The sequence below is a fragment of the Betta splendens genome, chromosome 11 (assembly GCF_900634795.4).
Source record: "Betta splendens chromosome 11, fBetSpl5.4, whole genome shotgun sequence".
NCBI lineage: Eukaryota > Metazoa > Chordata > Actinopteri > Anabantiformes > Osphronemidae > Betta > Betta splendens.
Genome location: NC_040891.2, coordinates 3,491,259 through 3,519,158, shown reverse-complemented (window position 1 = coordinate 3,519,158; position 27,900 = coordinate 3,491,259). Strand labels below are relative to the sequence as shown.

At 41.0% G+C, this 27,900-nt stretch overlaps 1 protein-coding gene across 2 annotated transcripts in view; it reads left to right on the top strand.

Annotated features, from left to right (window-relative positions):
* Nucleotides 1-27,900, top strand: part of LOC114865952 (ubiquitin-conjugating enzyme E2 E2-like) — a 39,513-nt gene continuing 11,613 nt past the window's right edge. Inside the window, exons 1-4 of one of the 2 annotated variants that reach the window (XM_029167511.2) lie at nt 1-163; nt 1,347-1,470; nt 2,987-3,184; nt 7,698-7,748. In XM_029167511.2, coding sequence (XP_029023344.1) covers nt 2,994-3,184; nt 7,698-7,748 — 242 coding nt within the window. In that variant the 5' untranslated portion in view covers nt 1-163; nt 1,347-1,470; nt 2,987-2,993. The remainder of the gene's footprint in view (nt 164-1,346; nt 1,471-2,986; nt 3,185-7,697; nt 7,749-27,900) is intronic. The other variant, XM_029167510.3, reaches the window with a different exon arrangement.

Sequence of the window (27,900 nt, the reverse complement as noted above, 5' to 3'; positions counted from 1 at the left end):
TGTAATCGCGGACAAGTGACTGTCGCGGTTTAGCACATTCTCCAACAATCAGTCAAAGCAACGGACGGAGAGCAGCGGGCGGACGGTGTTACGGATTACGAAATAAACCGTGGACAGTACAAAACATTTCTTCTGCCGCCGTGCGTCCAGCCTGCTTGCAAAGGTCAGTCGGCTCCTCGTGTTTTCCTCCTTCGAGATTCAACTCTGCGAACAGAATAAAGGTTTATTGCGTTATCTTGTAGCGGGAGGGGGCGGTGGTGGCGGTTGGGGAGGGGGGGGGGCTATCCTTTCTGCCTTTTGTGCAGGAGCGGATTTGGCAGTAGTCGGGGGGAGCTCCGATACTGGATAGCGCCGGGCTAAATGTCGGATAAGCGTGACGCTCACCCGTGTCTTGTTGGAACGTTAGCCTTTGTAAAGATGTCTGATAGCGGGGCTGCCTCACGGGTCACTCCTCATAGAGATCGCCAGGACGCCAGGGGAACCGGGGCTCCTCCGCGGTAGCATCTTTGCGTGCGTTTGCGGTTTCGCTGTGAAAACGCCTCCCTCCGTGTAAAACATGTCATTTTAAACCCACTTCCTTTGAAACGTGTACGCGTCTATGTACACACATTTTAGCAACGCAGTGGGAAACGCGTTCATTCGGCGTGTGGTCGCATCGACGCTTTAAGTTGGATGGAGCTGAAACCTCTGCACGAGCTCGTAAAAGCAAGTTAACGTTGGTTGCGCCAACTTTCCAACTGGACCCGGCGACGTGAACGTTAATTCGCGACGCGACGCGTGAAAGGTGCTAACAGCTGGGTTGTTTATGACAAAACCCCTCGCGTCCAGGAAAAAAAAAAGTTAGAAGCAACTCTTCTTGTGCTGTGTTTGCCGAAAGGCGAGGTAGCACCTCGGCTAGCTAGCAGCCAGATACGCGAGGGGAACGCGACGTGTTCGCGTCCGCGTGGAATGTTTGGGACTGCGCGTCCTGTCTGGGGTGTGATTCTCTGCTAGGCCTGCTCAATAACACGCCGCTTACGACGCTTCCCAAGCCCGGTAGTTAATACTTGAGCTGTTGTGACAGATTCACACCCAGGGGGGGTAGAAACATCTGTACAGTCTCTTGTGACAAGTGCCCAAGGTGATGTGCCGCTCCGGCTGCTCACCATTGTCTGCACAATAATAGCCCCTCACCGGGAGATGGTTCCAGTCACAGCAGCGCGTCCTAACAGTGGGAGACTTATTTGTTCATGCTATCTTGATTCAGCCGTTCGTGCATATTCCTCCCTTTCACCTTGAAAAGCCCGTTGTGTGTGTGTGTGTGTGTGTGTGTGTGTGTGTGTGTGTGTGTGTGTGTGTGGTTTTAGATTCCTGTCCTGCAGACTGATGAAATATCTTCCAGCGGGTTGCATCCGACTGAACCTGGGCTCACACAACAAAAACAATCTGCCCATGGAGCTTCTGTTAGCAGTTAAAACACCAGTGATAAATGTCAGTGTGCCGCTTCCATTAGCACACAGACAGGTCTAAGCTGTAACAGAACCAGCTCCATGTTTGACCTATGGCCGACGCTTTATGCTTTGCACTCTAAAACATCACTTGGGTGCAGGTTGCTTTTTCTCTCATCAGGAGATTCGCATCAAACGTTGGGTTTTGCCTTTTGTTAGGTTTTTGGTTTTAAGGTCTTCTCTTGGTGACAGAAAAACGAAGAGTGCCTGACCTTCATCTTCTCTGAAAAGAAGAGCTGATTATAGAGTCCCAGTTTAATTAGTTTTAGAGTGGAGACTCTGATAATGTTGTAGATGAGTGTGAACAGATAAGCTAAAATGTGTACCTTCTGTTTGACACCAAACATTCAAAGGATGTTCCTCCTCCCAGCCACACACGTTGGATGCATCATGTTACAGCCTGAGGCAGGTTAATTTGTGTGGTTCTGTTCTGGTACCGGCACCGTGCTTATGTCTGATAAAGACCTACAGATCTAAATGTCTAGTCTTTCCCCTGCATTCAATTACGCACACTAGCAGAGTGCAGCTTGTCCAAATGCTTATGGTGTGGACTGTAATCCCTCTATTATCTCACTATAAGCTCTCAGCCAAATGCAGTTTATAGCATCACAGACCGTACACAGTGGCTGCTGTCAAATGTCAGCAGCAGTGTCTGCTCTCCAAAGCTGCTGTCATGTTTACTCAACAGTCCGTCCTTAGCTCTGCCTATCTAATCTGCGTTTCAGCTCACCACAACGTAGTAAAAGTGCCCTCACACTAACTCATTTGTTGTTATACTTTTTTTTTTTCATCGCAAACTTGGGAATGTCAATAGAGGCATTCATCTTGGAGCTCACATACAAAACAAATGCTGATGAGAGAATTGGTGAAACATGACCTTGCAGGTTTCTTTTTATTATTGAGACTTATCTTGTCACTAGCAGGCATTCAGCTTGGCTGATTCTAAGTAGGTAATAGATCTGATCTCTGTATTTAATATTTTACACAAATGCTTTCAAATCTACCCAAGTAGGAACATTTAGTATGAATAAATGCAACACAGCTGGAACAAGTGACTTATTTCCTGATTATTTAATTACAGATTCTATTTGTCTAATTCATCTCAGACTCTATAAAGGTTTAGGAAATTAAGGGGAAAATTCATGTTCACAATTCTCAGAACTCATGGTGACCTTTTTCCTACCAGGAGTTAAATGATTTATAAATTTTAAACTGCAAATTATTCTTTGTGAACGCTGATTTTGTGTCTCAGCTTGTTTTTAAAAAAAGAACACAGAAATCCAGTTGCCACCACTGAATTTCCAGACAACCACTCCTGGATGACTGAGGATCTTGCCTGACAAATCACTCTTTTGTTCTGTTTTTCCCCATTTAATGTTTTTCTGCGTTACGTCTGTTTGATGTCATTTAAATCTTTGGATTATGGTTAAATAGGCCAGACAAAACATTTTATTAGTCGCAGAGTAATCAGAGCTTTTCCCTTTTTTGTGTGTGAGTAGTGTAAACATGTCCAGTGAGGTGCAACCAAGGCCGGATGACAGTCCCAACACCAGTGGCGGAAGCTCAGATGCTGAACAGAGAGAGGCGGCTCCTCCAGAGCAGCAAGGCCCCGAGCAGCGAGATCAGGCCCAGCCCAAGAAGAAAGAGGCCAAAATCTCCAGCAAAACTGCTGCCAAGCTGTCCACCAGTGCTAAGAGGTACAACTACACTACTGTATTTATTCTTTCTGCTGTCTGGCTCCTCGAATGATTGTCTAGCCCTCACTCACTTCGCAGTTTTTTATTTGGCGTTAAATAAACACTGCTGTGTTGTGTTTTTACATTTCTAGAAGTCATCTGTCAGTCTATAGCTTCTGTTGTTCAGAGCCGGAGGCCTAATGCGTAAACCATTCATTTTAGAGAAAATGCTCATTGTTTATTCATGGCTTCTGAAGTGTAAAGATTTGTTTCTTTTCTGTTTTAAACGTACACAGTTTGGAGTGTGGAACAAACAATGTGAGCATGCGAGGAAGGATTGACAGCATTTTCCAGATATTTCCCACACTAAATTAGAAACATCATAAATAAACTTTATATCAATAATCCTACCCTAGAACAGCAGTCCTGCTTGTTCTGGCCTAGTAGCCTTTAAATGGCACGTTATTTTATCTTATTGTGGCTTTCTTTGACTCAAGCTCCAACATAAATGGAACTGTAAGTAATGTCTAAATTACAGATGGCTGTTATATGAACAAATTGGCATAGAGGGCAGTGTTAGTTTCCCATGTTAGCAAAGAGCTTCATTGAAAAGAAACATCAAGAGATCATTTGATGATGTTGCCTTTTTATCTTGTCTTCATCAACATGATCAAAAACAAGGTCTTGGGCATAAAAGCAAACTTATCTTCATTCAAGTAAGGCAAACTCCAGGAGACACTGATGACAAGTAATACTTTTAAAATACATTTCTTGTTTGTTACTTGATGCAGTATTTAGAGGTTACACACTGTCTCTTAAGAGCACCCCTGTTGGTTCTGCCGGGCTCCCAAACAACATGCCAATTTATGTCCCGTGCCAGCCTGGCACTGGATATCACAGAAGGATGGCATGGAGCAACAACAGATGTTATGTGGTTGGGCAGTAAGCTGGCAAGGCAGGGGAGTCACAGTCAGTCCTGTGAGGACGCTGATACCAGAGCTTTTGAATAAGATGCTGTCCGGAATGTGCCACTTGCAAACAGCTGCAGTTCCAGACTGCTCAAAGAGCTAGTAGCATCATCACCCACCAAATCTAAAGGCTAAGATGATTCAATATTTCCTTTTTAGTCTTACAAATATATGTAATTATTAGCATTGTTTGAATGTTGACAGAACCACAAGTATAAATGATCTGTCTGTCTGTCCGTCCGTCCATCCATAGGTTTTCCCCTTTATAGAATGAATAGCAGACACTGAATGCTATTTAATTGCTGTCACTGCCTGGTCTTGTTATAAATCATTGCTTGCTACAATCACACAAGCTGCACACAGTGTTTTCTATTACAAAAAACTATCCTTCAAACGATTCTGACATATTTACATGGGCCAAATGTAGTAGTTTAGTGCTGGAACAGTCTCAAAGTGAATATCAAATACAAGAGCTGTGGAACATTAGGGAAAAGCAAGTGTTTGGCTAAAGAAGACACGCAGGAGCACAGTGAAGTCACGGCATAAGCAGCGCTTTTCCCTTTGGGTTCCACCGGCCTCATTCACTGCAGCACTCCTCCTAACAGCTCCACAGCCTCAGCCGTCAAAATGTGCCGCCTCAGGATATACTGCAGATAAAATTACACAGCACATACTTGAGCTGCGAATGACTCCATAGCTGTGGAAATTGTATTAACAGACTACGTGCCAAAATGTCTTTTTTACTCCCTTCCCCTAGTGATTCATGTGAAGACAGTAAGTCAATCTTTGGCTGAGTACATTTTAAAGGGAATCCACCTTTGTGTTATTATCGTGTTAAGTCCTACATCTTTGTGATCCTCGCATCCAAACAGTGAGGCATCAGCATTTTGCCCTTGTGTAATAAACCGTAGCGATGCAGAGACAAAGTGCAGGGACAGACACACGAACAAATCTATGTTGTTCACTGCAGCTGTAGTTTTATGACATGTGCCCTAATTAGTAACTGACACACTGTGACCCCAAAAACATATATTAAAACTACAAGGGAACAGGATGGGCTGGATATGTGCCAGCTGGATCTGAATAGACCCGAGTGTACAAGGTGTGAGGTGCATTTAGAGGTTCAAGCCAACTTATAGACAATTATCAGCTTGTCTCTCGTTTTCTTAAATGCACATTTGGAATCTGGTGTAATTATGAGGGCTGGGCTTGAGTGCCTTTGGGGTCAGTCTTTTCTGCCTACATCCATATTGGCTTCAGTCCAAAAGTGAAACGTAAGACGTGTAATGGAAACCTCCAAATATCAGACATGCACAGTTGTATCAGTTGTGAACATGCCTGAACACGTGCTTTAGCTGATACCTGTGGATAAGAAATACATGGATCAGTGAGTTTGTGTTATGCTGTAATACAGCTCCAAAATATTAAATTGTTTGTGGGGGTCAGTCAAGATGTTGAATAATAATGGTTAATGGTTAGTTAGAACTTTTGCCTCACAGCAAGAAGCACCTGTGTTTGATTCCCGTTGACGCCCAGGTGCCTTTGTGTGTAATGTCTGCATGGACTGCGTGGGCTCCATGGCTTCCTCTCACTGTCTAAACACATGCAGTCAGGTCAATTACAGGCTCTGAATTGCCTGTAGGTCTAAGTGGGGAAGTGAGTAGTTGTTGTTTTGTTGTTATCTGTATATGGATAAGACCTTTTGTGATGGACCGGTAGCCTTCCCAGGGTTTATCGCATACCTGCCACTATTACAAGTGGTTCAGAAATTTAAAAGGCTTCTTCAGTTCTGGAGGTGTGTCGACACGACACACAGTCACTTGCCACAGTCACAAGACAAGAAGGTGCAGTGGATACATTTAATTTATACAGGTCTGTTATACTACACACAGTGGCTGTGGTGTTGTAGGAGATGTTCCATTAGGTTTGATTTTATATGATAGATGGATAGATAGTGGCCAAGTATCTTAATCTCTTATCACTTTACGGTTTTACCAGAACAACCTGATTTTCATCACATTTTTATAGATAAATCAATACTTAAATATTTACAGTGATGTTTTCATGCCTTCCATTTACCATGAGTCAAAATTAGGCCAGTTAACATAGATGTGTCTCCTGAGAAGCTATAAATCATTTAAAAAAAATGCAATATCAATATTTTGATTCAAAAACTAACCTGACTGTTCTTTCTTATGGAATGTGAACATTCAACCATTCAGGAGTCAGTTCAAATGTAGAAAAGGGTACAGTATGGTCACATGGTTGGTATGGTTTGGTGAACCCACAATTATCAGCAAACCAGTATTAAAGATCCATTTCAGTCATGTTAACACTTGAGTCCTGTCCTGGGTCAGTCCAGATGTTCCTCTTTCCAGCCACATCTTGCAGAGCCTCGTTTCCTACTCCTACAGCCATAGACACAACACTGTTTCCAGGGTATTCTGGTTCTACCTGGGGGACTCCTTGTATGCACGTTCTTGGAAACTCTCCAAAGGGAGGTCTTCCCCAAGCTTCTTATTTTCTGACCTCCACTTCTTTTGTGACAGGGATCTGAAGTGGGCCTAGAATGTTGCAGATAGTTTGGACAAAATGGAGGTGATTACATCATACGCTGATTCTAACCTCCATTGAGGGACTTCCTGCTTGTAAGAGATCTGCACGATTTCTCCAATATAGTGGGAGCTCTTTGTTCTTTTGCTTTCAAGACTCGGGGCTTCTCGGGCCTTTCCCCCAGAGTAAAGTAGTAGTCTGCTGATGGCTGGAGTTTCTCTTTTTAAGAACACTGTCTCTTACAGTAGATGGACTTTTTGGAGGTTTTGAAGTGTAGACTACAGACTATTATGGCTTGAGAGTCATTCTTTATTACATTTTATTGCCTTACCTTATTTCATTTCTGTTGGTCTGTTCTTATGACTAGATTTTTATTGTGCTTTTTGTTATTTGATGTGATACTAAATGGTGACTGGACTTTTTTATTTTTTATTCTAAACTCAGCCACCCTGCAGATAAAACTCAATTTGGCTGCTTGTGTATGTATAATGATATATTCTTTTTAGATGACACTCATGGCTTGAAACCGTATGTGAGAGTTGGAAAACTGATTGACTGGTGTATTGCCTCTACCAATTCACCTGTTATCATCACAGTCATTATATTCCTCTCTTTGTTCTTGAACAGAATGAGTACTCTAAATAGATAAATAAATATCTGATCTATCTCTATAGTCTATTCATTATTTATTTCTGGTTCCAACATCTTTCTATAAAAGGGTGATATAAGACAATCATGCAACATGAATTTACCCAGATGTATCAGATCACATATTCTTATCCAGCATGGCCCTTTGACATCAATTTCAATTTATGTACGTGAGGTTAAACACTTGCCCATTTGCTTTTGTATGACAGGACTTAGCCCAGACCCAGTGCTATGGAGCACATTACAAAATCAATGAGGTATTACACGTGTACATTTCCGGATTGATTTTACAGGATTCATGGAATTATCTTTGTTGTTGAAGCCCTTTGTGTGCGTATGCATAACCGCTGGTCCCCTCATTGCAGAATCCAGAAGGAGCTGGCAGAGATAACCTTGGACCCGCCACCAAATTGCAGGTAGGCCTCTGTTTGTGTTTGTGTGTCTTGTTGAACCTGCTGGCCAGAGTTTCACATTAATAGCACTGGTGCTGTTTTCTTTGGTTGAAGTGTAATGAGTGGGTATGCGTACATATGTCTGTGTGATTGACCCTGTTGGCAGAGTTCACTACACAGGGTTTGCACATACTTCCTTTGTGTGGAAAGTCACTGTGCTGTGGCTGGACTGGTTTGTGCTTTTCTTTTTCTTTTTTCCACGAGTTAGAGAGTCCTTGGGGGCAGAGGTGCCACACACGCCTGCCAGTCAAGATCTGAGTAAGAGCTTTCATTGTGTGGGCCTTTTGTCAACTAAGCTTTTGTTATTCTTCTTGGACTGATGACTTTTGTGTGCTGTGTATAAGACCAAGTGAGAAGGTGGAGGTGTGACTGTGCCGCAGCAGCAGGACAGCAGCAGGCTGAACTGCTGGATCCATTCACTGTAAATGTTTTCATCAGCTTCCAAATGAGTGATGCACCAGTCCAGCACTTTATTTTCTAAGACTAATCGTGACTTTTCCCACTCCTTTTTTAATTTGTGGCAAATGCTAAATGTTCTGTACTCGCTGACTCACTGTTATTTTGCCAGATGGATCAAAGGAGCTGCATACAGCCACATAAATGGTGGCGAAGCCTCTCCCCTTTCAAAATCAAACAGTTCATCTGGCATGTGTCTTGCAGTGTAAATAAACAGCCGCTGTGTCTTTTTAGCGGTTGATAAATGAGAGAGTAATCAGCTAAAGAGATTGTCATAGAGCTTCCCAGCATGTTGCTGTTTGTTTGCTGGCTGTCCCGTCTCAAAGACAAAGCTAATCTGGCTGAGGCACGGCATTATTATTTCTGACAAAAGACAACACAAAAGGAGGAGGAGGAGGGGGGGCAAAGACATTTCATGAGCTGACATCTGTAAAGAGGCTTCCTTAAGAAGGCCTGTTTTTTTTGTTTTTGTTTTTTTATAAAAAAAGGCCCTTGTGATGAACGGATCAAGCTTGGCTACAGCCGGGAGCCGTCAGTCAGAAGCAGGAATATTGGGTGGGTTCAACCTGCTCTAGTGTATCTCAGCATTTGAGGATGCGAGCCGATAAAAGTGCGCTGCTACTTGAAATGTAGATGTCTGCATTCATGTGCCGCTTCAGGTATTTGTGACAGACTAACAGCTCTCAATTCCCCCACAAGGCTGTCGCATCCTCAGTGTTTGATGTTACTGTAACTTAAAAACACAGTGGTGAGTCAACTTGGTTTTTGTGTGAAGCTCAATCACACATTATGAACAATAAAAACCTTCTACTTAGATAAATTCCCTCGTTCAAACAAAACAAAAGCCTCCCTGTCTCCTTTTCACCTACTAATTGATCTGAGTGTCAAACAGGAAGAGTTTTAAAAAAGAATTCAGACGCTAGAGGTTGGAAACGGACGCTGTGATCCAGCTCATTACCCGCAGACACAGCCCTCTCTTTTTGTCCTCCCACCAGAATAAAACGCGCCTCACGATCACAGCCACGCTACAAACATCCTCTCTGGCTCATTTTCTACATTCAGATCCTGAATAGATGGAATGGTAATGGAATCCCTCTTGGGAATGTTGAAAAAAAAAAACACCTTTAAATTCTACAAAGACAGAGTGGCTTCACCTTTTTAAACCATGTGAGGAATTATTTCTCATCATTCCTTTTAATCATCTTTGTCACCCTGTCAGGGAGTAATTAATTGAATACGACAAGTGTTGGGGAAGGGTGTGTAAACAGTCCCCACACCAGACATGTTATATTAGCTCGGTGCTTGGTCAGCCTGCTGGATTTGCATGCGTATCTGTGCTGTCCATAATTACCATATCCTTTCATAATAGTTTTGGCAGCATTCTGATAAGAAATCTCCCACCGGGTTAAAAAGGGCAGATTTCCATGGGGGTCTTGGCCATGCTCTCTCATTCGGTGTTTCTATCCATCGAGCTCGCTTCTCCCCCATAATCCCTGTAAGACTTTGAGTTCCAGACAAAATACCATTCCAGTAAATATAAGTGTCATCTGAAGAACGAGAGCAATAAGAAGCAGAGGGGAGCTTTTCGCACAGACAGGGAAGCACAAGAGGATCGTAAATTTAGGCCGGAGATGGGATTGAGGCAAACGGGGCCCAGCGTTCACCGTCATATGTTGTAAATTGGGGATGATGCACTTTCATCCCGCCTGGAATTAAAACAACATGGAGAAATAATTCTGGTTACTGTAATGTATTATTATATTATTGCAATAATAAGTTGGATAATTTGAAGACTTGTAGCTCAAATTCTTTACCTACATGTCGATGGGCTAATACTTTTTACTAAAGACTAGATTACAGAACCATATTGTGACTTGTTCCTAGTTATAGAAATTGAATCCTTGCAGCTTTTTAAAAAAGTGACATTGCTGCAAGAAGAAAGTGAAAATGGTGGAATAGTGGTTACCCATATAGTCAATGTATAAAGGCTTTTTCACATTTTAACATTTTATTGTTTGCTGGTTTTATTGTTTTATTATAGGTTGTAATGCAGACAGATATATTTCAGAATGTCTTTTTTAGCCCATAATATCCCTCTACTCGTGTTTCAGGTTTAACACATGAAACTATTTCTCTCTGCAAAGTTAGTTTATTTATAGGTTTGTCTACTTTCAGTTCTGCTACTGCCGCCTCCCACTGAGCTGCTGTAGCTGTCACCTCAGATGAATGGGAGTGGGCCAACCTTGTTATGAGGAAACCTCTTTAGTCAGCAGTGAATACTCTGACTAAAAGCTGCATTTGTTCATACAAGGCCTGTGTTGCGATAACCACAGCAGAATAACTGTGCTGTGATTTCTAACCAGAATGTGTAGGATGTGATCACTGTAGTAATGTACAGTAGTTTGATAGTAGTTTGGTTTTTGACTCCTTGAAACTTTTAGTGTGGTTCTGGATCGTGGTTAAAAATAATAGAATTAGAAATTAGATATCTTGTGAATGAAGTCGAGGCAGAGGAGCTTATAATGCATATTTAAGTAAAGCAGTGAATAAAATTAATTGTTCACATTGGTTTGCCAGAGGGATCATCTTTTATTATCAAATACACTCAACCTACTTCGCACCTTTTGATATTGTGATGTTATAAAGCAGTCATGCTGTGGTTAGTAGTTACTGTTTACTATGAAACCACACCGTTAAATGTTGGTTGAGTGGGTTACACTTCACTGGTGTTAAGGTGTGAAGGAAAACACCTAAGTACTGGCTGATTATTTTTTAGCTTTCAGATTTATCTACCGTGTGACGTAGGCATCGTCAGGCTCTGGTGTACAGTTGTGCATTAAAGGAAATTGATGGATTGGAGTTTTAGATAAAAGTGCATCCAATCTGAATTGTGTTGTCATATATAGTCTTATCTGTGGAGTTTTGATTGCCCTCAGCATTGCTTTGTAGTAGAGACGTGACAAACAGCTGCCCAAGGAGTTGTGTAGAAACCTTTTTCATCCAACATCAATGTTGCATCTCAATTTTCTAATGGCTGATTAAGAACAATTGGCTGCAGGCAGAATCAGCATCTGCCATCATCAACCAGATGGGTAGAAGCTATTATAGAAGCAAATATTAATGAATGTTGTTTGAAAGGTTTGTGATCAATAATCACAAGGTACTTTGAGCTTTTACCATAAACCTCTGTACAGAGACTTGAACAACCTTTTTCTGTGCAATCCAAACTTTTGCAACGCGAAGGAAAAAGGACCATTTCTATTCACTTCTAAAGAATAAAACATAACATTCAATTGTTATTACACAATGTAAATAATAATAATTTCAACGGTAATAGTATAACAAAACAGTTGATAGTGGATATAAGAACAACGCAGGAGAGGAACCACCAGAGGCATCAGCAACAAGAGCGGAGAGGGGAAAGAGTTGACAATCTCTCCACATCAGCATTATGGTGGCAAAGCACCAGCAGTGTCTCTAGTATGCCACCGTAGACTGCTGTCTAAGGTGCCTGTGAAGTTTTTCTCCTGCACCATAAGCCTCTTTGACTCATGCAGTCCAGACTGTGTTCGCATCAATCAGACTATATGCAGTTAATATTCAGGTGTTGTGCTCAGTGGTAAATTCACCTTTGAGGTACTCACAGGGACATTACCCCTTTTATGTGCGTTCTCACAATCCATTTCATTTTCTTGCTTCAGCATCGTACTGCAATGTACTTGTTTGTATTCACCTATGTCCGCAATACATTATACATTAAGCGTCCACAACACACCACTCGCCGCAGCTGGCTCCTCTCAATGTAGAGGAGCAGCAACTCCAGAGTTACAGACCTCCTCACCCCATCTCTAAGGGTTGCCTCTGTGCGGAGGAAACCCATTTTAAGTGCTTGTATCTCGAATCTTGTCCTTTCAGTAATGACCCAAAGCGCACGATCAAACGTGAGAGGAACGTAGATCAACCAGTAAATCGAGAATTTCAGCTTTCGGCCCAGCTTCACCACAACAGACTGGTGCACTGACTGCACGACTGCTGCACAATTCTTCTTTTGATCTTATGCTACATTCTTCCCAGACCGCAAGATACTTGAGCCAAGAACGGTCCTCCAACCTAGACGGAGTAGACCAGAATAGTTTTCTGTTTGCAAAATGCATAGTCTCGTATTTAAAGGGGCTGCTTCACGTGCTGTAAACCAACTTAGTGCAGGCCTAGGGTGCGCTCCTAGATCTCCTGTGCCTTCCCAACAGGATCCCTTCGTCTTCTGGCTGCACCTAGAAATTCTGTCTATGAAAATAATGAAAAAGGGCTGCCCTGCCAGAGTCCAACATGCACTGAGAACAGGTCTGATTCACTGCCGGAGAGGGAACCAGGCTCCTGCTTTTGTTGTTGGTGGAATCATTTTCTTGTAAACATATGAATCTACAATTTTATTATTTAATATATATATAAAATTTTTACATTTTTTAATTTAATTGTGCTCTGGCACAACCAATTACTTGCAGGGAAATGTTTCCTTTTTTTTATTTAACTAAAGGGAAAACATGTGATGCAACCACCAAACTCTAACGCCTATTTAAGTGAAAATCGATTCACTAACGTGTATGTGACTTTTAAGCTGCGTTGATGTATCTCGAAGAATTCCAAGTCTGATTGCACAGCGAACTGCTGTTTAGAGTCACTTTGTTCTCCTGTAAAGTTTAGGAAATCCTGATCTGTGGGATCCCCTCTGATTTGCGCAGTAATGCCTGCAGCATGGGTAGAATCACCTGGGATTAGAGCAACAAAAGAATTAGGAAATTTATTCCACCTGAAGTTCATAAAATGAGGAAGTATTGAGGAAAGTTTTCACAGAATGACAAGAGGAGGACCCTACAGATCCCTGCGGTCCTCATGGAGTGAGCAGGGGAAATACAATGGAAATATTAATTATTCCTCAAATCTTTAACCAGCCCTAATAACTGCCTTTCTGACTTTCGTTTTCATACCCTCTACATGTTATCAGCATCACTTGCTTCACACTAGGGATGTGATTATAGCCCTCCTGTGTGTCTCCGGTTATATCCCAGAGTAAATATTAAATTCATGGTGTATCACTTTCTGCAATTTCTATGTGTGAATTTTGCTTCTGCATTTATACCAGTACGTTTGGAGGCCATCGGATATATTGTAAGTTGCTGCACATATCCATCCACCAGTGTTGAACAGTGTTGAAAGCATACCACAATTCATCGGAGAAGCAAAGTGAAACCCAAAACTAAGGTTTCTAAGTTTTAGCTTAACAGAAAATGATAAATACCTTTCAGTTATAATCCGTGATGTTGCTTGTGTAGACTGATTACAATACCAAACTCATCTGACACATCAGCTCATGTGTCCATTAGAACAGGGGGGAGACGTTATTTGCATTATGTAATCTGAAAAAAACAATTCCCTTGTTTTCCAAATAAGAAAAGGCTGATGCTTGGCAGTGGAGATGGCGTGTGTAAATCTTTGATTAGGATGCCATCACTTCTGTTTACTTTATTGCTACACCTTTTTATAATGAACCATTATTCATGTATATGAAATAAGTAAGTGCATTTAGTCACAAATTGTAAAGTTTAAAAATGCAGTCCTTGTACGTGAACACTGGATTCTTACTGATTAGGCTGTTTGGCTACTTTTTATTTTCATCCCTATTGTTAAATAAATAAGGATGTTAAATTTTCACACCAATAGACAATTTACAGTCACCATTTAAAGGAATAGTTCTCAGCCGAAAAGCAAGTCGTTATAAAAATCGGACATTTTATTAGCCAAAATGTGAAAAAACGTTTAACATTAATGGTCTAGGTCCAGAGAAAACAGAGAAAAGCTGCAGCAATATGTGTTGTGGATGGAAATGGTCATGCTCTTCCAACACCCAGAATGCATTGTGTTCTGACAAATGCCCCAAGCTTCAGCCATTGGACCTACCCGAGGCACCGACTGCTGGGCGTGTTCCTCCGATTTACATACAAACGCACAGACATTGTTAAAATATTACTTTTTATTAAAAACGTAAAGCAGTGTGTTTGAACAAAGACATTGTTTCTAGGTTGTTAGAAAAGCCACAGATTCCTCATTTAGCAGAAAACCCTCTACTTTTCTTCATCTTCTGTTAGTGGCCGGAAAAACAGGACAGTTGTCCCTTCCAAGAGTCTTTGTGACGATACACCACCAGCCGATATTACCTACAAGAGGATGAAATGAATTAGTATTAGAGTTGCTGCAAGCTGAACTAATGTACAAGCCAATCTTAGCAACATAAGCTAATACTATTCCCTATACCGTAGTCCAAAACACGCAGCCCGTAACTGTACTCAGTTACTTGTACATGTTACTTAGTGCTCATTCCACTGTTCTATCCCGTTTTTTTTTTTTTTTTTTTTTTTTATTTCAGCATCCTAAAGCCAGTTTGCTCCTCAGACCATATGTAGCCCAAACCTGATCACAACAAATACACACAGTCAGCAGAAAAATCCACAACTTCATCCAGTAGGAACCGGCAGCAGTATATTAATTGCAGCACTGGGATATTCAGTTGTGCTTCTATCGGCGTGCAGTGCATCTCAGCTGCCGGTTCTTGGCCCACAGATGCCGGATGCTCTCTGCTGCTGAATGCCGGCTCTAGTCTCTCTGCTGTTGGCTGCTGGATGACGGCTGCTGGCTCCTTTTGTGCGGCCTCGTCCTCCCCCATATGGCATAAGTCGTTTGTGCTGTACTCTGGCTTATGCAAGTAATCGTGGATATCAGACTATACCAATAAACGGGAACTTGCTGTATCATAAGTAATCCAGAGCAGGCCCTCCAGTCATTGAAAATTAGTGCGGTATGTGTCAGCAGGCTAGCTCCACCCCCCTCTCGACCTGGTGCCGCCAGAGAAAACCAGGAGGCACTAGTCTGTAAGTGCAGGACAATCTGCCATGGGCAGTTGAGAATGACGTGTTTTATATCCTCTTCAGCTGCCCTGGCAGATTGATACAGAGAAATAAATGATAATTTCTTTGCATAGAAAATATGGAGGAATCAGAGTGTACCTTCATTCTTAAATATTACTTGACATGATTTTGGTCAACCCCCATTTGAAAATTGGTGAAATATTCCTTTAACCTAATAATTGATGTGTGGAACCATCTGGAAAATGAGAGAGCGTATTTGTGGTATTGTTACAGTTTACTATCCAGTTTCTACGTGGTGGTATAGCAGATCAGAACTAAGACATATTCTCAACATTCAGTGTGTTAAATTCAGGGACATAAATTAAACCCATAAATTCTCAAAATTTAAGTAACTGGTGTTGAATCACAGTATTTGGTCCACCGGGACATCTCTTATTAAACTATTCATTTAATCCTTTGCATCACACACAACAGAAAAGCACCATGTGCGACCCAACCAGCTGGTGTAAAGTATTACTCAGTGGGAGGGTGCCCTGGCACTGCGCGTTCCATGTGGATCTAAAGGCATGTGTTGTATTCATCTGTGTAAAGTTGTCAGAGTTCATTGCGGCTTCAAAAACGCATTCTATTTGTAGCTTCTTTTTAAAACCCAGTCAGTGATCTTTAAAAAAAACTTTATACCCATGACATTTAGTGTAGAAATAATGGTTTTCTTAGCTGCACAGAAAGCGCCTCTTATTGACACACTGCAAGAAATCATTCTGCAGCTCATTCTTCTTGCCTGCTCCTTCATCCGCCTTCGTTTCCTCTCCTCTCCTCGTCTTGTCTGCAGTTTTGCAACAGCTGACTAAGCGTGTGCCCGCCCATGTGAGAGAATGAATGAGGTCATCACTGTGTATATCCACTATGCACATTGTGTCTCTGTGTCGGATGAACGATTAGCCTCTCATAAGCAATGCTGTCCTGTTCTGCAGTTGAAAGACTGTAGGAGACTGAGCAGCTCTGTGGAAGGATAACACAGACATTTATGTATGGTCTTTATCCACGCGCACACAAACACAGGTTTAAATGTATGACTTCCTCTCTTACAGAGGAGTCTCTCAGAGGAAACTTCTTTCATTCAAACACAGCTTTGCTTCCTGACTAAGATTGATACGTCTTGATTGATACGATAAGTCTTTAATTTAGCTTTTATTAGGACATATTAGAGACATTTGAGCCTCCTCTGATTTTATACCTATAATACTTAATTGATATTAATCATTTCAGATAGTGGACTATGTACACTATAGCCCACTGCATCAAAGTGACAGGATAAATATCAGATCACTATTATATGATTGTGTTCTAACTCAAAATCTCTGTACTGTGGATTTTCCTAATCCGTTTTAGATTAAGTTACGTTTTTCTTTACTGTAAACCTAATTGACGTTTGAAGTTTCATTGACAAAATCTGTTTTGTGACAAGTAACTCAGTTCAGTGCTCTGGTGTTATAAAATACATGTCTTCCTCTAATCAGTCTTTTGCATTTTTGCATTGATTGGCGTATTTAAAATGGTGAATTTCAAATAGTAATCTTTCAGATTTTTAGATGAATACATCTCAACATGAGAGTACAGAGATGGGTAATGTTCTACAGCATGTGGCTCTGGGCCCCTGCTGCTCCTAGAAAAGCATTTCACATGTCTCAAAAAGAAGTGTGAATATGGATATCTGCAAAAATATGAAACACACAGTGCTGCTACAGAAGAAGTATCTGTAGAGACCTGTGATTTCTTACTGCTTCCTGAGTCTGTGAACCCCTTTGTCCCCACCTTAGCTTTCCTACGGCGAATGTAATTGAGAAAGCAACTTTTTGTCAGCTGTTTAACATTAGCCCCCCAGATCCATAGAGGGGTGGTGTGCGTGTGTGCATGCGTGCGGCTTGTTAGATTCCAGATTCACCTGTCATCACAAAGATAAAGCAGACAGCTGACAGAAACAGTCCGGGCGTTGCTTTATCCGCCTTTGTTGTTACAGCTTAACTCCACCAACCAGTTGTGGAGAGACGAGGAAGATAAGACGAAGCTGTGCTGCTCTGACAACAGTCATCGCGTATACCTGATGCTGATACTGCCACAGAAATGTGTGGCCATGGGCCAGTCCAAAAAATGCATTGCATGGTCAGTAGTGTCTGGCCATAGACTTTTTTATACTGCTTTGTATAATATACAATGGGTCACTTATTAAAGCACATACAACTCTTTAACTTTTAGAAATATTTTTTGAAAGGTTTGCTAGTATACTAGGCCAAGGTATTCTGACCCAGTTCCACCTGCTTTCATAAACCTTAATATGTTTTCTTGGAATGTTTTCATATCTGCAGATTAAAGGAGGCCTCTTTAGCTTTGCATAGTTGTACAAGCTTTGAGATGTAGTGCACTTACAAAAGCATCGCGTAGAGTAATAGGTTCCAATAGTATTTTGATTGCAAAGTGCTCTCTTTCCATAGACTATGAACTCAGATTTATCATGCATTATCTTATCAGCACCAAGGATGCATGGTAATATTAGTTGTGAATGATGACTAGTACACTTCAAGGTCCTGAACACTTCGATCATTGACGGTCTCCAGGCCTGAACTCAGAGCGCTGAAATGAGATGCCATAAAAGAGTATTCCAGGGGTGATGGAATTGAAGGTTGAGCCGAAATCCAAGGGGTGCAGGATGTGGTGGAGTCCCAGGTTTACTGCATCATCAGCCGACTTGTTTTTGCTGTAGGCAAAATGCAGGAGGTCAAATAGGGCGTCTGTGATGTCCTTCAGATGTCTCAGCACCACCCTCTGAAATGTCTTCATGACCAGAGATGTCAGGGGGACAGTTCTGTTGTTGTTCAGGCTGTTGATGGTGGACTTCTTGAGCAGTGGGGCACTGTAGACAGCAGCAGAGACCGGTTGAAGATCTGAGTGAAGATTGCACCAGCTGGTCAGCACAGACTCTCAGACAGGTTGGGGAAACACTGTCAGGTCCAAGAGCCTTTCTGGTTTCCTGCCTTTGAAGGAGGCGACAGACATCTCCTTTACAAGCCTTAGGTAGCGGTAGGGGGTCTGATGACGGGAGGGTGAGAGTTAGGGGGTGTAGGTGATCCGATTGTCTGGCCAGGAGCTGTGAGGTGATTCCTTTCAAACCGGCAGTAGAACTTGTTTAGGTCATCTGCCAGGTGTTTGCTAGCCTCAGGGTGTGGACATGGTTTCCTGTACTTGCAGGCCTCACCAGACTTTAGACTAAATGTTAGTCTCAACATGTTTACATTTGTTACAGTACCTTTCTGAAGCATGAACCTGTTTTATTTTACTGGTTCTGTGTGTATTTTACTGCCCCCACAGATCATACTCACTGCTGTCTGTTTCCATTTCTTACATTCAGCCAGTGGCTTTTTAAACTGCAGTGCTGCTAAATCAATAGTGCTGTGAGAACCAGGCTGCACCCAAAGACTCCTCTGTAGCATTCATGTTAGCCACAATCAGTCTGTAATGTGTGTTTCAGTTAGCAGGCAGCAACATGGTAGGTGTGAGAATAATTGTTTAATATCCTCATGAATTGTGATTTATGTCATCCATTCGTACTACTAACCTCTTCACCAACAATTAATCAAATAGCGCATTTTGTAACTTGTCATATGGGAAAGTGTCAGATTCAGGGTTCATCCTGCGTTAAGCTAGGAATTAGTTAAATTAGTGGGTAATTGTCTCATTTGGACTAGCAGATGTGTCTGCTGGTTCTTTTCTTAATATGCTGCTTTGTGGTCTGCTTTCAACAGGTGTCACCTTCAAGCTTCTGTCCTTGTTTTAATTGATCCATGTAACGGGTGTTTTAATTCAGGTGATTACTGTATATAAAAAGTACTGTGCAATAGTTACAGGCCTATGTGTAAAAAATGCTGTAGACAAAGAATAATTAAAAAAACTGGAAAATAAATTACCAAAATGCAGTGAATGAACAAAAGAAAAATCTAAACCAATATTTCAATATCAATATTTGGTGTTACATTTTGTCAACACAGCAGCAATTCTTCTAGGTACACTTGCACACAGTTTTTGAAGGAACTCAAAAACAAACATCTTGGGAGAACTTAACCACAGATGATCCTGATGGTTATTTTAGTTGGTTCGGTCTAATTGGTTGATGATATCAGTAAGTGTAGTATAGTAGTTGTAGTAACACCGAATATTTAATTTGGCTTTTGTTCATTCACTGCATTGTGTTCATTTATGAAAATAAATGTTTAACACTTCCAGTTTTTAATAGCAGTCTTACTTAAATGTTTTGCCCAGTACTGTATGTCTGCAGCAGAAATAGGGTGAACATAACTAATTGGGTGTGAAATTATACTAGAGATGAGCATATTAAGGACTTTCCAGTGATTTTGCAATTTTTTACATAAATGACCTCAGTAACAAACACACTGCCATAATTATCAGTGTTAAGGCAGTTTGAACAACCCAATGAAGTGGGTTTTCTAGTCGGTAGCTCTGTTCACCCAGTGAATAGAGCTGCTGTGGAAGGTGCTTGCCTGATCTACTGGGACCACCTGACCTGGGAACACTTAAAATATGGAGGACATACACCACCTCCAGCCTTGCATAGAGTATATAGTTTCGATGGCTTTAGCACCTTTGTGACCCTTTACAGGTCAATAACAGAATAAAGGAACTGCTAAACATTCCTTTGCAAAATCTGTGCATGGTGATGAAAGAGGAGGTGGTAAAGCCTAGTGAATAATAGACGCACTGAGTGTTTCTGACTGTGAGAAGCACAGAACAAAATCCACTATAAGAATTTAACCCATGAGTGTTTCCATGATTTTTGTAGTTAGCCTGGATGATGATCCTGTTTGCTCAGATGTAGCCAGATCCCTTCTGACTGCTTAACTTTAGCACTATAATGACAATTTGACAGCATTGTGTTTCGTCATGCAGACCACTCAACATCCTCTTTCGTCTTTCTCACTGTCAATTTTTCATTGCTTATTTACTTTTGCCCTGACGGAGACTGTCGCCAGGGTGCCTTTGACTACTGAGGGTAACCAAGGGTAAAAGGTAACCACATCCACATCCGCAGCGAGCTGAGTAAGCAGGTCTCAATGACCTTGGTAAATGTGTCTTGTGAGGACCATGTAATGGCATAGCTAAGTCTTGCTCAGAGGTCAGTGGGAGAGACTAATATAATGTAGAAACATTATTTAACCTTATCCGAGACCTGATATTGTAATAAGAGCCCATTTGAAGTGGTGCTTACCAGGCATTAAAAGAATATTACAGTCTTCGCAAGCGGCAAGTGAATGGTGATGAAAGAAATCAGCAGGACAGCATAAAGCACAGAACAGGACAAAGTGCTTTAGTTCTATAGTTCTGATAATGCCATAACTTATAACATACCAGGTCCCTCAGGTGTGTCTATAAATGCTGAAAATCTGTGTATATAATAATAAATGAAACTTTATTGATCCCAGCAGTGCGTGAAAGTTATCTCTGTTTCTGGCCCTTCCCCTGTGGGAGCAGTGGCAGCCACAGTTCAGCACCCAGGGAGCTAGACTTGCTCAAGGACACACCTGCTGCGAGAGGCGGGGGTCAAACCTGGGACACTCTGCCTCCCAGTCCGATGCTCTACCTACTGAGCTACCAGGCCACCACGTGGATCATGTGTTTGAAAATGTGTCCTCAGGGCAGTCTCCGAAAGCATCTGGTTTAGATTGTGACCTGCTGTCCATGCCTTGCGAACAGCCAGCGGTGTAGGAGAGCTTCTCTTCTGTAATAGTGGTAATAGACAGTCTCTATAAACAGCCAGCTACAACAATGGCTTTCAGATATGCAACCACACCTTTCTAACTTCTCATGTGAGGTTTTTCTTAACAACTGGATATATGACTTTTTTCCACTTTGTTCATAAGTAGATAACATGTTTGCTGGATGCTATTGTTACTGTAGTTGGCTTATTTACACACACTTACTTGTACATCGACAGTGCTTGCAACTACAAACAGCACACTTGGGTGCCTGTGTAGATGCTGCTCTCAGCAGACTTTCTCTGACCTCAGGTACACTTTGGGTAGCATTACTCTACAGCTTGAGTCCAGAAGCAAACCCTTAAACATGCCGTCATTCCCAAAGCATTCTGAGGTGAAGTGCTGTGAACAGACATAGAAATGTTAAACTCCTACTTTGGTGCATTGCTGCTGGGTCACGCATCATGTTGTTCCTCTCATGGTTCACTGAAGCGACTGAGCTATAATGGTGGACTGTAGGTTTTGGCTGATGTTGTTGTAGGTGGTGATGGGAAAGAACTAGGGGAGGGAGGATATTAAATTTCCTCCCACACAGTATTGTCACTCTGGCTTTCAGAAAACATGTTCATGTACATGCTGAATGACAAAATGTAACATTTTATTACATTTTATAAGGTGGAAATATAACTGTACACAAACAGGATCCAGGGCAGCTCTACCTGCTGATGAGAGCACCTGCTCAGCATGCATAGATATTCCCAGTGTGCCTCGCAGTCATCATTGTCTGGTCCTTTTGCTTGCTAGTGTTGCTCATTTGTTAGTAAACGTATCTAGACACTGAAATATTTACTGAGAGGTCAATACCGGCATGCAGCAGCTCAAGCTAATGGTGAATTGTCAAGAATGTCCTTTTTCCATGTCATCCAAACACCACAGTCAAACAAATGTTCAAACAAAATAGCCTAATGATACACAGAGAAGAGTTTGTTCAGGTAATAGTGTATCTGTAGTTTGTGTATTAGTGAGAAGAGTCCTTCTTCACGTGCTTATAGCCACTATGGAGTCATCGTCACCTTAAAATTGATATTATATTGCTGATCTTGATTCAGTTTAGTAAATTCTCAGAGGAATAAGGACTCTAGGTAATGTGAGATAATATTTTACTAATTCTCAAGGAAATGAACACCACTCTACACCCCTCTGCACCTTTAAAAATCTGGACTAGAGATTTGATTGTATGTGCCTAATCATCATGAAAGTGACAGCTAGAGCCGATTAGAGAAAAGCAAGGACTCAGGCCATTATGGTGTGTAGAGTTGGTACAAGTTATTAAATGTAGTTTGTTTTAATTAAAGTGAGACCGAGGTCTGTGCCACATTGATACTTGTGTGATTGGACTAAATCGCCCAGTACTACTTTCCTCTTCCGTCTTTCTCCATCCACTTGCACATGTAGTCTGCATCTCTACCGTGGCCTTTTGTCTAATCTCCTAAATATGCTGCTCACACAAAGTTAACTCATGTTTTGAATATTGCCTCTAGTCCCCTTGGAAAAGCAACCTCCGTATCTGGTCTCACAATAAAAATAAAATGTCACCACAAATTTAATTTAACAAACCAGTGGCATGATAAAAGCTTTATGACTTGATTCTCCTGGCATTTCTACCTAATTTCCTTGGCTTAACCATCTAGTCAAGTGGTGTCAGTGTGTTTCATAAAGATAAGACATGAGGTACTTGAATTGGTAATGATGAGCTTTTCTCATGACTGCACTGTCAGTGTTCACCATCAAGGAGAATCATGCACTGGATGGCCTAATTCACTTTGGACAGCTTTTTTACACATGCACTTCTCTCTTTTTAGACGAGGCATTATTAAAATGAGCTTCAGGGAGTAAGTTAGCATTGGAATAATTTAATAGCTTAATGTCTGTTGATTTGTTCCTAAAAGACTTATTTGGGAATTATGAATTTAGCAAACCAGCAGTGGTAGGAAGTGATCATGATACTACACACTCACCTCAACTCATCCCAAGTCATCTGAGCTATTTGTCCAAGCTTCACTTGCCTAGTGCTACAGGAAAACATAAAACCAAATAGGATCTTTCTAATGGCCCTTTCAGTTTTGATTCAGAATCGGTTTGGTCTGTAGCTCCGCGTCCGTAATGTAGCGGGGCAACTTAATTTTAACCAGCACGGCTATTTACGGTAGTTATTTTGTGGATGTGAGAACGCTTTGGCCAATTGAATGCGACTTAAACAATTACGCATGACTTGGTCGACATGTAGCTAGTCTACTCTGTGGATCACAGGTGGTAAATGTTGTGACTCGACAGTACAGGCAGATAAAAGTTCGAGGTTGCAATGGAATTAATAAAGAGAGCGATAACAGTTTTGTGTAGCTAGTGAAAGCAAAGGAAGATACAGAGAGGGAGAGACCGCTTACCCAGATGTAGGGAAAGAACATAATCAAGAAGAAATATTGTCGCCGTATGAAAACCTCCACATATGTATAAGAATAACCCTTACTCCATTTAAGCCCAGGTTTAAAATTCTAGCAGGACAAGCTAAAGCTCAATTATCTCACTGGGCAATAAAGTGGTGGAGTTAAATATATGAGAAAACTGTTTAATTGTTAGGATATGTTCAGATTTTTTACTTATTAATTAATTTGATGTTGCATTGCTGTAAATAGTAATAATTTTCTGCACCTTTGCTTCCGTGTGTGTGTGTGTGTGTGTGTGTGTGTGTGTGTGTGTGTGTGTGTGTGTGTGTGTGTGTGTGTGTGTGTGTGTGTGTGTGTGTGTGTGTGTGTGTGTGTGTGTGTGTGTCCTGCTGTGTTTTGTTACTTTTCAACAAGATGGGACACCACTGACTGTGCACAAGGCAAAACCTTCATTCTGCTGCCAGTGTGGAGGTTTTAAAGAGGATTAAAGAACTTTGACTTCGGACATCTTGCAAAGGATGGCGGCCTTTCAGATAACTTTCTGAGAAAGCTGCATCACGTATGATCATTGGAATGCTTGGACCATTGGAATTGCCTTTTTTCACAACATTTGACTAAAATGGTGCTGTAGTATATGATCAAAATTGAAATTTCAAATCTAATCCTTTAGGTCATTACAGTAAATAATTTAGTGAGATGCTGAAAATCAAAAATTACAAAAATTACAGCAATAGAATAGATTCATAGGATTTTAATAAATAGAAAAATAAAGTCACCCCTCTTACAGGACAGATTAATAATAAAACCATTAAATGTGATCTGTGAAATATCAATCCTCTCATCTGGGTCGTTACTAGTAAAGTATGTGATCATCTCTTTGCCAAGTTTGTTCCCTGAATATTTCTAATTGTGCAAGGATCAATTCAATACATAGAGAATAAGAGTATTTTCAGTATGTTGCCATATTGGGGTTTGAAGTACTTTTATTTTGAGAAATATGTGTATCTTTTTTTTCTGCCTGATCTCTGTCCACACACTCCTAGAGCTCATGTGAAGTATGAAGAGCTGGACCTACAAATTTCGAGCCAGATAATTTTCTTTTCTAAAACACCCAGGTTTTTATTTCATTGAACATCAACGTGAAAGACCTTGTAAAAATAAATTATCTTTACTGGACCTTTTATGCATTTGTTTCTCAGTTTTTCACCTTCTCTGTTTCGTGTATACCGATTTCTGCTCTCTACTCTATTTTATTGGCCTCAGCTTCTCATAGCTAGTTGTAACAGGAGCCATTAATGATTACAGCGGTGTTAAAGGTTATCATAAACATATTTGCTTGTGCTTTAGGGGCTGCATGTGCAAAATGATGAGGGGAAAGTGACTCGCAGCCCTATCATACCCTTTAACGACCTCTGTGGATGCAGTTTAATAGGCTTCTTGGGGAACATATGCCAGCTTGTTATTGATGAATCATCATGAGCCTTTCGTGACTCTACACACAAATGAACAGTTTGCTTCTTTAAAGACAACTGTAGAACAGATTGTCATGTTTGTGTATCTCCTGACTGTTGCTAAGCTGTTTTCTGTTAAACCTGAGATGATTGGCACCCTTTTGTTAAATAAAATAGTAATGTTGTAGAAACATTTTGAGATAGGATTTAACACAAAAGCTGTGACTCCAGCTCCACGTACTAGTAATTTTCTAAGATAATATATGATGAGATACTTCATTGATCCCATTGGTGTAATTGTGTCTGCTGCAATTGACCCCCCCCCCCCCCCCCCCCCACACACACACACACACACACCCCCCACACCGCACTGGGCTGCTTCCAATGTGAAGTTTCTTGCTCAATGACAGACCTTGTGGGATCGAACTGCTGACCTTCTGCTTATGATCTTAATCCTAGAGCTCCATCCAGTTATAACTGTTAGATGCGGTGTAAACAAAAACAGGAGCCAGAGTGGTTGGCGAGACAGAAATTTAAAAAATCCTTTTGTTTACACGCATACTGTAATTTGTAATTAGCATACAAGATAGCATCCTGACATTTACCTGTAGATTGAAATGGTACCAATATTTATCATTATAAAATGTTGTTGAAATGTTGTAAAATTGCACTCTTATCATTCATGACTGGTGATCTAACAAACAGGGCTGTTGTTTTCACATTGTTAATTCCTTAATCGTACACCGACTGATCTACTGTGAGGGCAGCAGTGTCCACACTGGTTGTTCTATCTCTGCTATTGTGGTAAATATTAATTATTTATTTGAGCATTCTAGACTCTGGAATAGTTGTTGTTTGTTCAACCTTTTCACTTTAGTCACGCACGTTCTATCAAACACTCACACAAAAACTTTCTTCGTTGAACTCCACACGTACGCGCATTCTCACACACTCGCTCATCCTGTGCCTCTGCTGTCCAGCTGTTCTTCTTTCTTCTAATTGGTCTGTTCTCTTGCTCCCGTGCAGCCGTTTCTCATCTTGGATAAGTAGTTAGACATCGTACTTCACTCTGACAGATCAGTGTTAATCGTTGTTGGTTTTGTTACTGTGTATGCCTTGGCATCTGGAACCGTGGGCTATAATCTCTGTGCTATTTCTGGTTTACATTGTATTGATCTGAAACACTTCATATGGAGTTGACAGGTGTTCTGCCTTCACTGTGGAGTCTGTCCAGTGTGGCCTAAACTGTGACGTCTTGGCGTTCGTCTGATTATTCCTGTCACTCATTCACTGCTGAAGCCCCATAATTGACATGGCTCACCTATTCTTCACCTATTCAGGAGATTCCCAATGCCTTTTTGTCCAGTAGAGTAGATTTGCCTTATTCTACTCATTTAATTTGGTATTTGTTGTCAGTCCAAGCTTGTCACTTTATTTAAAGAAATCCTAAAATACAGTCTAATATATGGAACGGTTTTATTATTCAAGGCTTCTTTACCAAATGACTGAGGGAGTCAAGCCTTACAAACTTAAACTTACAACTCTACAGTGGATAGACAACTCTTCAAAATTACACAAATTCAGCAGTGGGTAAAGACAAATGCCACCTAATTATTAACAAACATTTCTGCATCACTGGTATTATAGAATTATTATGACTTTATTCTCTCTTAACCATCTAGTCAAGTGGTGTCAGTGTGTTTCATAAAGATAAGACATGAGGTACTTGAATTGGTAATGATGAGCTTTTCTCATGACTGCACTGTCAGTGCTCACCATCAAGGCGAATCATGCACAAAGCCTGGATGGCCTAATTCACTTTGGACCGCTTTATACACATGCATTTCTCTCTTCTTAGACAAGGCATCATTAAAATGAGCTTCAGGGAGTAAGTTAGAATTGATGCCCGTCACACAGATTTAGAATGAAATCTGTGTTTTGTTGGCAAATTTATTATTTTATGGACTGTTGATTTGTCGTAAAGGGCTTATTCCGGCATTATGAGTCATAAACAAAGATGAATTCCTGTGCTTTATGGTGTGCCCATCAGCCTTTTCAGGTTTTAGGTCAATCAAGCAGCACTGTTGCGTCTGCTCGTGCCACTGTTGTGGTTTCCATGGAAATTCCTCTCGCAGCACAAAATGTATACGCACATAATCACTGCAGGGATGTAATGTTGCTAGGCAACATGTCAGGGACAATGGGGACTGTTGCTGTCTAGATCCAAAGGTTAGAGGTTGATTGTGTTACTCCACACTTGATCTCAACTTAGTTCTTTGTTCACCAGCTCTTGTTACATCTGCTCCTAGTAAGCGTGTGCATTATCATTTAATGACTGAACCAAGTTAACTTTTGAGACTGAGCCTTGATTGATAGCTGTTACCAGCGCTGCAGATTTTGATGACTTGGAAGAGCGCCCTACAGTACCTTCTGTAGACTTAAAGAGAAGCTGAGCTGTACTTGGGATATTTTCCAGTTGTTATCCATTGATAGTAGCTTTGGCTTAATAACAATTTGATTCTAATATCTATCTATCTATAATAACATTGTTGTCTGATTTAATTTGGATACCATTTTAATTTTTTAGTCCATATGTTGTTAACTTACAACTATACAGCACATAAAATCATTTCATATTTTGTCATTGGCGGGGCCTTCACTCGAAGTCACTTTAAAAACAGAACACTGGCTCTTGTCTTGTAATGAAGTAATAGATCATGTCTCAGTTCTTTGTTTCTGTTCAGCTGGGTTTACTAAAAGTATCATAGATTCTTCAGGGAAGAACTGTATCAAAATTGTCATTTAGATGTTGTTGTTTTTTTTAATGTACTCATGCTAAGATCTCTCCATCCAGTGTTCGTATGCAGTCAGTCAGTCTAGCTTCCCTAAACTGCTGGTCAGTATTGACAAGCAAACCCATAACCTTTACATTTTACAACAATCACATGAAATCTGGTCATTTTAAAAAGTCGTTTGAGCAGTTGTTTACTAATCTTCCCAGATTTTAGCCTTAATGCAACCACTGTATTATTTGTTGGGGTTGCAGATGAAATTAGGTTTGACTGACTAACGCCAAGCCA